We start from the raw sequence: 12,074 nt of genomic DNA, 5'->3' as shown, positions 1-12,074 counted from the left end.
CTACTTTTATGTGATGTGAACATAGGCATTCCTAGGGGGTGCAGTTTGGGTGGAGTTATGAATTATACATCTACAGATACAGAAGGTCATTTATGAAATATATTTTTTTTAATGTGTAAAGGTTATTTTACATGCTTAAAATGACTTTTATAAAGCTACCATAGTTATTATATGGGGGTGTCTATCAAGCAAGACACATTGCAATAGCATCTTGGTTGGGATGGGACAGGGCTATAGGCAAGGATAAAAACTGCCAAGTTTGGGGACACTAGTCAAAACTTTTGCGTGCACCAAGATATGACACTCAGCCAGACAACATGACATTCAAAGGAAAGCGAGTAATTGCATGGACAATGCTAGTTCTCAAAGTTCCACCTTCACTTGCCTGCAACAGAGTCCAGGAATGCCTCCGAGAGCCTGTAATGTGGTCTGCAATAGGGAAACGTAGCATTTTAAATTTCCATGAGGTTTGACAATGGTTGTGACATCTGTGTGCACAGGGAATCCATCTGTTTCCAGGTTGGCCTGAACATAAAAAGAAAATAGAAATGGGTTAAAGCCATATGGACTTGTGTAGAAACCTAATTTGCAATGCTGATCGCATGGGACAGGTGATGAAACACCAGTTAATATCGTTTGGCAGGCTTGGACATCATTTGAGCACATCCACAAAGCAGTAAGAATGGGTAGGGATACGCTACCTTGTAAATATTTGTTCTATAACAATCAAGATGTAGATCTGAAAAGGAAGTGGAGGAAACTGCAGCTTGATGCATAAGCTTAGGTCACTGAAAGGCCACATCAGGCGCAGTGGTGGTGCAGTGGTTAAAGCTACAGCCTCAGCACCATGAGGTTGTGGGTTCAAACCCACGCTGCTTTTAATATATCCAATTGTGATTCTTTTTAATTGAATAGTATCCAATAAGGTAGCCCTCTTAGTAATCAAATCTTATGAAGATCCTAGAAATTTAGAAACACCCAGTCTCTTAGAAGAATGAATCAAATCCATAGCTCCTTCTATAGTCAACATCTTTGAGTGTCCAGGTAAATAACGTATAATAACTACAGCTACAGATTCTGGCTGGAGAAGCTGCAAAATGTCCTTTAAATACATCCAAAACAACTCAAGGTTAGCAAGGTAATGAAGCATAAGATGAAAATGTAAAATTATCAAATTCTAAGCCTTAGAAGTACTTTCATTGCTTTCACCTGCATATATAATAACAATCTATCTTTTGTAAGGGATGTAAATACAGTCAGCAAAAGGGAACCTGGGTTTCAGTCTTTGTCATATGTTTTTCTACAGTCACAAAATGCTTCTCCTGCTCTGAATTTTTGCAGAGACTTTCTCACATAACTGGTGCCTTTTAACACTTTCTCCATTCTCAAAACTGCAGCCCAAACATCTTTTAAAGGCAGCGCTGGAACCATAGAGGATGATAACTCAAGCAAAATTTTAACAGAGGCAGTCAAAGGTATTAAATTATTAGCAAAAAGTATGAAGGATTCTGTAAGATATTGCTTCCCCGGAGTTCAAATTACTTTCATTCACAGAGGAAAAAACACCTCTCCCTTATCATAATGGGTTGGGGGGGAGGGAGACAGGGTTTCTTCACCCAATGATAAGGAAGCTTTAGAAGGAGAAAACAAACTTACAGAACTTGAAGCAATGATCCCACTCGCTAAGTGCACTTGTTGATCCATGGGGCCTTCTCTGGTATCTCATCTCCCCATCTGTATGAGTAAGGCCATATAGAGTCTCCTGCTCCAAGCTCCTCAGGTGGCTCTAAAGGGGCCCCAAAGGAACCAGACCTTCCCCTTTAGCTGCATACTTTCAGGTACCTGCCCGTGGTATGTTCTATGGTAGACAACACACTACAAAAAATCGAATATAAAAGTCCACAAACATAAAATCAAAGATTAAGAACAAAAGTGGAATTCAAAAATTCTTAAATAATGCTTCTTCTCTTTGTTAATACACCCAGAAAACACAATAGTGTATGATATTCTCTGCTGACAATGTCAGAATTGCATAAGTCTTCACCACAAAACCATGTCTGGAGTGTCTCAATAAGAAGGAAGAGGACTTCAGATTAATTACTTCTTGTTACAAGCCAGCCGAATGGCTGTTCGGTTGGATTAGAGAGTACTGTAATCATTGATCTTCAACCCTTGTAAATTCTTAAATAGACTTGTGCTAATATGCTCTTAAAAGTACATATAAATTAACTGCTGGAATAATGTATGGTTAGGAAATCATAAATTCAAAGCGCTGAACCCCATGGTAGGTTCTATGGTAGAGCCAGAGTTTATAAAAGGAATATGTTATCAAAATGATGTCACTGACTTGGCTCATGCCCACTGAGGTGACTGCAGCCTGAATCTGAAGAACAACGTTAAGAACACCAAAATGGTAGGCCTTCCCCTTCCCGATGCATCCTGGGATACACTAGGAGGGACCTAAGGCACTGAATGGCTCTGGCAACTAAGGACCCTCTCTCTGGCTGTTTTTCAGTGTTAAGGTATGGGGGTTTGGGGGACCCTGACGGCTTGCCAGCCAGAAGAAATGGGCATCCCTCCGGCCGTTCTTCAACGTTAAGGGGGGCGGGGTTGTCATGGGACTCCAGCAGCCTGCCGTTAGGAGGAAGTAGACATCCCTCCTGCTGTCCTTTTTTCTTAAGCTATGGGGAGTGCAGGGCTTGTTGGGGGTGATGGAATCCAGTGGCAGGAGGGAATGAGCATCCCTCCTGCCAGCCCTGGGGAGGCGGTCATCGAATGGCCCTGGGGGAGGGATCAATGGGAGGGAGGGAGTAATCGGAGTTATTTTTTTCTTATTTGTGGACTTTTTTGTGGTGGGGTCTGAGCTTTCAAGCCTTATTTTCCTGTCAGTGCCTGAGCCAATGCAAATGTGGTGCAATGAGGTAGAGAGTCGCCAGCAGTTTAGAGAATCGCCAGCAGTGCTTGATGTATTGTTAATGACCTCATTGTACTACCATAAGGGGGTGTTCCCAAGGTTGGCATCATGGTCCAGGAACTTCACTCTGCTCTGCTGGTGTCAGGCCTTCCTCTCTGCCAGGTCCTGCTAAGGCCCAATGCCAACAGATCAGCGAGTTAAGGCTGCTGGCAATGAGAGAACACTCTACTTCTTGTAGCTCATCGGGGCCTTCCCTCTGCCGTGTCACTGATGACTCGGCAGAGAGAAGCCCTGGAGGAGCAGGCTGCAAAAAAAATCTCATGGGGGGGGTCAAATGGGTCCAGAAGTGCTACACAGGGGTATGGGAGCAGGGCTGCATTAGGGCCCTGTGGCTCTAGGGAGGGGCCCTGTGGGTCGGCTTGCCTTTCCCTTTCTTTCTGCATCGGCCCAATGTTGCCCTGACTTCTCCGTCCAGCTGACAAACTGATCAAACAGCTCCCCATAACTCCTCCGTGCTTTCTTTCTGCTGCTGTCTGAGTCCAAGAGGAAATAAGAAGTTGCGACATCATTGGGGGTGGAGCGCAACAGAAGGAACACTTGGAGGAGGCCGCAGGCAGCACTTTGGTCAGTTTGTCAGCAGGATGGGGAAGACAGGGTGACGTCAGACCGGCACCGAGAGAAGGGGAAAGGCAAGGCAAGCCGGCCGAGGCAGCCCTCTGGACCAGCTAGCTTTTATTTTGTTTTGTAGAATGGCGGAGAGGTTTAAAGAAGTTCCAGACTGGGGGGTGACATGAAGGGGATGAATTTGTGGGGCCCAGAAACAGGAGATTTAGAAAGATGATGGGCAAAGGTCTGGAGGTAGACAAGAGGAGAGAAGTTGGACGCGGGGCGGTGTGGATGGAGAGAGAAAGAACCACTTGAAGGGAGGACAGTTGGGAAGAGAAAGGGAGAGATGGTGGACCTGAGGGAAGGAGGGAAAGATGGGATGGGAGGGTAGAGTAGCTGGGAAGAGAAAGGGGAAGATAGTGAACCAGGTAGGGAGGGAGAGAGATGGGAGGGCAGTTGGGAAGAGAAAGCTGAGCCTTGGGATGGAAGGGAGAAATGTTAGGTCTGGGGAAGGAAGGGAGAGAGAAATGTTAGTTCCAGGGGTGGAAAGGAAAATAGATGCAGCATCTCTTTTATTTCTTCCATCTTATTCAGCATCAAGAGGGTAGGGAAGAAGAACAGAAAAGAGAGGGAGAAATGTTGAACCATGTGAAGGGGGGAGAGAGAGAGAGATGAATAAGGGTAGGAAGGAAGAGAGGTGGGATAAAAAAAATGCTAGGGGATGAGGAGAAAGGGACAGAGAGATATGGTCTGACAAGAGTGGAGAGAGGGAGGGGGATTCTGGAAATGGAGCCATGTGGAAGAGGTCAAAAGGAGGATGTCAAGAAGATGAATGAGACAACAGTGAGAGAGAAGTGAGAACAGTGATATAAATGTAATGGGGAGTAGATGGAAGGAACAGGAGGCTGGGAAAGGAGTTAGACAGGATGGGAGAGCTAAAGCATGAGAAATGGAGATGGAAAGTTGGTAGGTAGCTGAAAAGTAAAAAGAAGGGTGAAATCTGAGTGGATGGAGAGGCAGAATAGAAAAAAAGATGGGAAGAGCTAAAAAGGAAAGATCAATATATCAAAATATCAAAGACAGGTGTAGAGAGGGAATGAAATAAGACAGGAGAGAGGAGAAAAGGCATATGGACAGCAACCACGAGAAAGAGAATTATCAGAAGACACAGGAAAGTAGAAGTGACAAAATGGGGCCAACATGATGGAAAAAAAAAATGTCCATACAACAAAGGTAGTAAAAGTGTTTTATTTTAAAAGTATTAACCGGAATATATAAGCTTTGGGATATGTTTATCACAGATCTTTGTTTTGTGTTCAGTGGTTTAGCAGGCAGATGATGAGGGAGAGGGGCAGTGGCCCTGCAACCAAAATGGAAGAGCATCAAATTTTCTCCCTGCCCTTCCCCATGCCCTTTGCCCAAATGCAGAATATAAATAAGTAATCAGATGGAGTATCCCCAAACCCTGGTAGCTGAAGACCTCTTCCTTCAGTCCATTAGCCAGAACTCTCCAAGTTCTGCAGCTGGTGGCAGCTTGAGGAGACCCTGCTAGCTGAAGAGCTTTGAGATTTCTGACTGCCAGACCAGAGGAGGTGGTCTTCAATTGGTAGTGCTTTGGCATCTCCACTAACAAGTGAAGTGGCTAATTTTAGGAGATTCTGGGCCCAGGACCCCTGTGTGTTCAGTACAAAAATTACATATCTGATTTTCTTTTTCTTGCTGAGTTTAATTTCTTGGGGTTCCCAGTTTTATAAGGTCTGTGTTTTGTGTGTGAAGAAATTAATATAAAGTTGTTTTTATGTGTGGTAGTAATGGCAGGAGAGATTAGAGGGAGGAGGCAAGGAGGAGAGAGGATCAAGAGTAGGGTTACCATATAGCTCCAGAAAAAGGACAGATTGAGGCATCTGGGTTTTACTCCATTGGTTTCAATAGAAGTAAAACCCAGATGTCTCAATCCGTCCTCCTTTTTCTGGACCCATATGGTAACCCTAAAAGAGTCTTCTCCTTAAATTCTGCCCTGGGCCCCAGCATGTCTAAAACCGGCCTTGGATGGGAGAGAGAGAAATGAAAAACTGCTACACAGGGGAATAGGAGGGAGGGATGGAAAGCTGCTGTACAGAGGGGAGAGGAATGAAGAATTGTTGCACATGGGCTGGAGAAGAGGAAGGGAGATGCAACAAAGAGGGAGAAAGGTGTAAGAGGGAGAAATCATACATATGGTGGGGGGAGGGAGACACGCATGGAGAAGAGAGAAGGAGAAATGTTGGACATGGGGAGGACAGCAGGGAGAGATGGTGCATGGGGAGAGGGAAAGTTTGCTATGCGCTAAGCAGCCTGATTTCAGCTTCATCTGCAACTTCTCCACCAAAGGTTTTCCTCTTTTTTTAATGCATGTTTCACTGCTGATGACAGCCAGCCACCCGCCCCGCCCATGCACAGAGGAGTTTTTCCAAAACCCCCTCCCCCCCCAAAAAAAAAGAAAAAAAACAAAAACCCTATGCATGAGCTGCTCGGGCTAGCTCCCATTCTTTTTGCCTGGAGTGACAGCTACTGAGCTCTTTCTTTCTCTCTCTCTCTCCTTCAAGGATTCTTCATTCCCCCTTTCCTTGATCCTTCCAGCAGGACGCGGGGAGACGCTCTCTCAGCACCCCCCCCCTCCCTCCGGGAATATGCAAGAAGAGAGGCAGCGAATGCACAGCGGTACAACCTGGCCACAGCGAAGCGCCAGGAAAGGAAGACGAATTCAATAAAATAAAGGCGAGGGAGCTGTAACTTGAACTCTAACATCTCGAAGCGCTTTAAGAGCGAGGGGGGGGGGGGGGGGAAGAATGATTCCTCCGAACAGCGCGACTGAAGGCGACGCGGAAAGGGAGAAAGAAAACAACCTGGGGAGCCTGAGCCAACCTGCCTCGCCGGCGTCTCTCGCGAGCCAGCAGTCAAAGGTATTTCATTTGCTCAGAAACGTGGGGGGTTCTTTTCTCCTGATCGCTAAAGTTTTGCGCCGGGGCAGAGCTCTTGCATTGGGGGAGGCAAAAAGGCGACTGACGAGACTGTTCTCCGGTTCCGTTAATATAATGTCATCAACTGCACCTCGTGTTCCTGGCATTTGGCGTTCAGCACTGACACACCCACCCCTTTTTTTTAAGTTTACTTCAGTGGAGAAAGCGGAAGTCCGTCAGTGGCGTAGTGGTTAGAGCAACAGCCTCAGCACCCTGAGGTTGTGGGTTCGAATCCCATGCTGCTCCATGTTGTGACCCCCTGGGCAAGTCGCTCCTGAATCCTCCATTGCCCCAGGCATGCTAGAGAAAATATTTGAGGATTGGACAACCGCATAGATAGCTTTTTGACAGCAGGTATTTAAATGCCTAAAATAAATGTATGTATAAGGGGGAAGAGCCACGGCATCATTGTAAAAGTGTCTGATCCACCTTGAGAAATTAATGCGCGATAACCAAAGGGAGCCTGTCCTCTCCCTAAGAGATGCCAGGTCCGCGCATCTATACCTATATGGATAAGTATCATGATCATTTGGGACGGCTGGGACCTTCTCTCTATATTCATGGAGAGTTAATTTTTTTTTTTTTAATATTGTATGGAAAGGAGCATTTAAAGAGATCTTTAAACAGCAGATTATATTAAGACACACAACCCCTTAACGAGAGAGATGCATAATTTAAGAAACTGCATTTCATTCCCTTGATAGCAATCAGCTACAAAACTTCCTTTCCAGAAGGCTAGCTTTAAAATAACTATCCTTCATAATATTTCGGACAGGTGGGCCCTCATGTTCAGCTAGCTGATGTTATTGCTATTGAATGTTTGGTTCTATAGATCATTGGTTTGCCCTGCTACCTGGTATCCTCTAGTGGTCATCAGCAAGGTAATGGTCGGGCTGACCCCTGCTTAGGCAAATATTCATGGGGCACATGATCAGAATTCTGATCCAAAAGCTTCCTGCTTCTTTCATAATAGGATTTTTTTGGTCTAGAATTCAGCTGGCTTACATCCTCTGCCTTTGATGTGGTGTGATGTAGAAATGATTATGACATCACAACTCAGCTTTCTTCATCTTTGCTGGGGACAAAGTGTGAGGTCAAAATGGATTTCAAGTGACAAGGATCTTCCTCGTTTTGATTTTGCTAAAAGATACCTGGAAAAAATATTTTCAGAGTCTGCATTACAAAGCATATGTTGAGTTACCCTTAATTATTTTTAGAGAATGAGAGAGCTTTATATTTTCAGATTAAATTAACTGATAATTCTAATACCCATGCGTTGTTGCCCAAGAGAGTTCTGCAGTATACACTTCTCCCTCCATATTCGCGGTTTCAGCATTTGCGGTTTCATTTATTCAGTTTTTAGCTTGCTGGCTCCTCCCCCCAAATTACATCAGCTTGCATAGAGAAATCGCTGATTCCAAGTTTTTATAGAGAAAATCACTGATTCCCAGCACTTTCTTCACCGTGTTTTGCCTCTCCTTCAGGAATAGACCAGGTCTCCCACCATGTTATTCACGGTTTTACTATATTCACAATGATTTTTAATAGAAAACAGCGAATAGCATGTGAAAAAGTTATTCACGTTTTTTCTGTATTTGCGGTTCTGTTAATCCCCTATCACAGTGAATACGGAAGGAGAAGTGTAAATATTATTTTATGTAAATTTCTGGACTGCATTCTTTATCTTGCATCCTGTGCATTTCAAAAGTGGGTGATGTCCTTATCGCCAAATATTTCTTTCCACTTTCTTTATAATATTTCCTATCCCTATCCATCGCTCTTCTTTATTCTTCTGCACACACCATTCTCACCACATACACAGAGGGATAAATTCAGGAGTAATCTGTATGGAATGACCTCCTGGTGGAAGTTCCAAAAAAAGAAAGATGTCCCCCCAAATCTCATAAACTAAAATGTCCAAGTTCCGATTCTCGAAACTGACTTCTTAAACCTCATGCTAGGCTTTTTGTCTGCAGTGCATCCAGAGTTCAAGGGGACAGATTGGAGGTGTGTTTCGGGTGGGATTTGATAGTACTTAGCGCTTGGACACAGGGCAGGATTAATTCGTTGAGGGCCCCTAGGCACACAAATAAACTGGGCCCCTGCCCCGCCCCACCCCACCATGCGCCCACGCGGAAACAGGAAGCTACATCAGAGGGAAGCTTTGGGCAAGCAGCACCGCTTGCACAATTACAGTTCCCGTTGCCTTTCTTACCCACATTGCTTGCTTGTTTTACTTTCCGTCGATGGGGGGGGGGTGTGTGTTGCTGATCTGGGGGGGAGGGGCGCATTGGCGATCAATGCTGGAGGGGCCCATCACCGTTTGGAAAAAAACAATGTTGATGCCCTCCTTCATCGGGCCCCCTGACCATTTTGGGCCCTAGGCATGTGCCTACTTGACCTATTGGTTAATTCTGCCCTGCTTGGACATCTTGTGGCAATAAACATTTTCCAAGACATCCAGAATACCATTTGGACATTCTGAGTAGAGAATGACACAGGGACAAATTTTTCCCCGTCCCCGCGTGAACTCGTTTTCTCTTTTCCTGCCCCACCCCTGCAAGCTCTGTCCTCGTTTGCACAAGCCTCAAACACTTTAAAATCAAAGGTGTTTGAGGCATGTGCAGTTAAAGCAGAGCTGACAGGAATGGGACAGGGACAGCAACAAAAATCGCGGGGATGGGATGAGGAAATTGAGTTCCTGCGGGGATGGGGAAAAATTTGTCCCCGTGTCACTCTAATTCTGAGCTAGACCTGTTTTAAAAGCATCTTAAGTGCCACAAAGGTACCCAAATTGACTAGATAACCACTGTAGGTATTAAATCATGACCTCCCCCCACAGTGGTCAATGACTTCCTCTCATCCTCAATGATGTGAAAGAAATTGTACATACCTATCTCTATAACAGCAGCATCTGGTATAGGGAATCGTAGTACAGAAGCAAGCAGGTGTCTGGCGTAACCTGGTGGGTGGTGTAGTGAACCATAAAGAGGGTGACTCAGGCCCATATCCCCCCCCCCCTACATTTATGGTGGAAAATGTGAGCCTACCAAAATCCTACTATACTGCCATATAGGTGACACCTGCAGTCATAAGAGTTATGGTGTGGTAGACTAGCGGATGTGGTAGGTTTGGGGGGGGGGTGTGTTGGAGGGCCCATTATAAGGAAGTTCTGGTGAGATGTACACCTGACACCCTTTATGTGAAGTTCATAGCAGTGCCCCCTAATGCACACACTGCTCTGCTCGCATCCCTGTGTGACCAGTGTAGTCTAAATGGTAGCCCAGTATGTCCAAATGGCTTGTTTTTGAATATGGACGTTTTTCTTTTTGAAAATAGCTAAAAAGGTTGGACATCCTAAGGGCCAAGATGTCTATTTAGGCAATATTCTAAAAAAGAAAAAAGATAGATAGATGTCTAGTGGTTTCGAAAATGGATGTTTTTGCCTCAAAATTTTTGGATACATTTCTCAAGATGTCCAAATCGGACTTAGACACAGTGACATAGTAAAGGAGGGGTGAGGGGGCTGGTCTGCCCCAGGCGCCTGCACCCCTCTTCCTCCCGCCTCTTCCCATTCCTCCCCTCCACATGTGCGCTCCCTTCCCTTTCCCCATATGTCTAGTTGAAGTTGTTTGTTGCGGTCAACAGCACGCTTTTTGTGACCCTGTTGGCTCTCCCACTGATGTCACTTCCGGGTGCCGCGCATAGGAAGTGACATCAGCGGGAGAGCCGACGGGGTCGCGAGGAGCATGTTGTTGACCATTGCGATCAACAACTTCAGCTAGAGCAGGGATCTCAAAGTCCCTCCTTGAGTGCCGCAATCCAGTCGGGTTTTCAGGATTTCCCCAATGAATATGCATTGAAAGCAGTGCATGCACATAGATCTCATGCATATTCATTGGGGAAAACCCGACTGGAATGTGGCCCTCAAGGAGGGACTTTGAGACCCCTGAACTAGAGGAATGGGGGTGCGTGCGGCAGGTGGGATTGGGGAAGGATTGGGGGGTGGATGAAGATGAGGGTGGGGAGGGGCACCACTGCTTAGACACACTATTGAAAATGGCCCTCCATGTCTAACTTCAAGAAAGTGTGATCTGTAAGAAAGAGGAAGGGATAGTAGATGAAGAGAAAACTGTACATTTTCTCCCCTCCTCAAAACCAGCTACCTGTTCCTCTGATCTGATTCCCACCCACCTACTCAGCGCTTTCTCTCCCTCTGACATCCCTCCTATCTGTCACATCCTCAACCTATCACTCTCAACTGCAACTGTTCCCGATGTCTTCAAACATGCCCTAGTTACAACTCTCCTCAAAAAACCCACGCTAGACCCTACATGCCCTTCCAACTATCGCCCTATCTCCCTCCTTCCTTCTTATTTAGGCTACTAGAACGTACTGCTCATCGCCATTGCATGGACTTCCTTTCATCCCAAGCTATTCTTAACCCACTTCAATTGGGCTTTTGCCCACTCCATTCCACGGAAACTGCCCTTGCTAAAGACTCTAATGACCTGTTTCTGGCTAGATCCAATGGCTTCTTCTCCATTCTCATCCTCCTCAATCTATCTGCTGCCTCAGCCCTAATATGCTGTCCTCACTGGGAATCCAGGGTTCTGTTCTCTCCTGGTTTTCATCCTATCTCTCCCGTCGCACTATCAGTGTATGCAATGGGGGATCCTCCTCCACTGCTATCCCACTGTCGATCAGTGTACCTCAAGGCTCTGTCTAGGGACTTCTCCTTTTCTCCATTTATGCCCATTTGGTGCATTTAGTAGGTTGGTAAATAGGCCCCTCAGCAATTACCGGTAATTTCTTGCAAATTATGCTCAAAGTACAGTTTTTGTCTAACAAACTAGCCCCCTCTTTTACGAACGCATGGTGCGAGTTTTAGCGCCGGCAGCGGTGGTAACTGCTCCGACACTCTTAGGAATTCCTATGAGTGGCAGAGCAGTTATCGCTAAAACCCATGCTATGCGTTCGTAAAAGAGGGGGTAGGAGCCTATTTGCAAATATGTGGTAACTCACACTTTTTAAAGAGAGATTCCATTCTATCCAAAGGGGCCTAGTCACAAAATGATACATGTGTTACCCTCATTAATCTCACCATGGATCATCATATCTTAGGCCTAGATTCACTAAACTTACCATTCGTGTACCGATGGTTTTGCGATCGTTTCCGACCTGATTGTTCCCCGTCCTGATTCACTAAACAGCTGTGCGATCAATCTCCGATATGATCCGATCTGCACATGCAAATGAGGGGAAATTGCCTGCATAAGTAGGAAGGCAGTGATTCACTAAACCAGGGGTGTCAAAGTCCCTCCTCGAGGGCCGCAATCCAGTCGGGTTTTCAGGATTTCCCCAATGAATATGCCTGAGATCTATTAGCATACAATGAAAGCAGTGCATGCAAGTAGATCTCATGCATATTCATTGGGGAAATCCTGAAAACCCGACTGCATTGAGGCCCTCGAGGAGGGACTTTGACACTCGTGCACTAAACAGAAAAAGGAACACCGATTGGGCTTGCCAATCCAAAAAGAAGCGACTGCTGA

General features: G+C 45.6%; 1 protein-coding gene and 1 long non-coding RNA gene across 5 annotated transcripts in view; one reads left to right on the top strand and one right to left on the bottom strand.

Moving 5' to 3' along the window:
• Positions 1–411: 411 nt before the first annotated feature.
• LOC117353917 lies at positions 412–6,563 on the bottom strand. Its single transcript, XR_004538069.1, has 3 exons — positions 6,425–6,563; positions 1,657–1,875; positions 412–525 (listed from the first exon to the last, which is right to left on the bottom strand). It is a non-coding gene; the product is annotated as an uncharacterized LOC117353917 (long non-coding RNA).
• Positions 6,062–12,074, top strand: part of STAC (SH3 and cysteine rich domain) — a 216,166-nt gene continuing 210,153 nt past the window's right edge. For 3 of the 4 annotated variants that reach the window (XM_033930457.1, XM_033930456.1, XM_033930459.1), the window contains exon 1: positions 6,062–6,462. In XM_033930457.1, the coding sequence (XP_033786348.1) occupies positions 6,349–6,462 (114 nt within the window). In that variant the 5' untranslated portion in view covers positions 6,062–6,348. Of the gene's footprint in view, positions 6,463–6,709; positions 6,874–12,074 lie in introns of those variants that run through there. The other variant, XM_033930458.1, reaches the window with a different exon arrangement.

Source organism: Geotrypetes seraphini, chromosome 2 (genome assembly GCF_902459505.1).
Source record: "Geotrypetes seraphini chromosome 2, aGeoSer1.1, whole genome shotgun sequence".
In the NCBI taxonomy this organism is placed as follows: Eukaryota; Metazoa; Chordata; class Amphibia; order Gymnophiona; family Dermophiidae; genus Geotrypetes; species Geotrypetes seraphini.
Note: the sequence above shows the minus strand (reverse complement) of the source record. Positions and strands in the feature narration are given on the sequence as shown.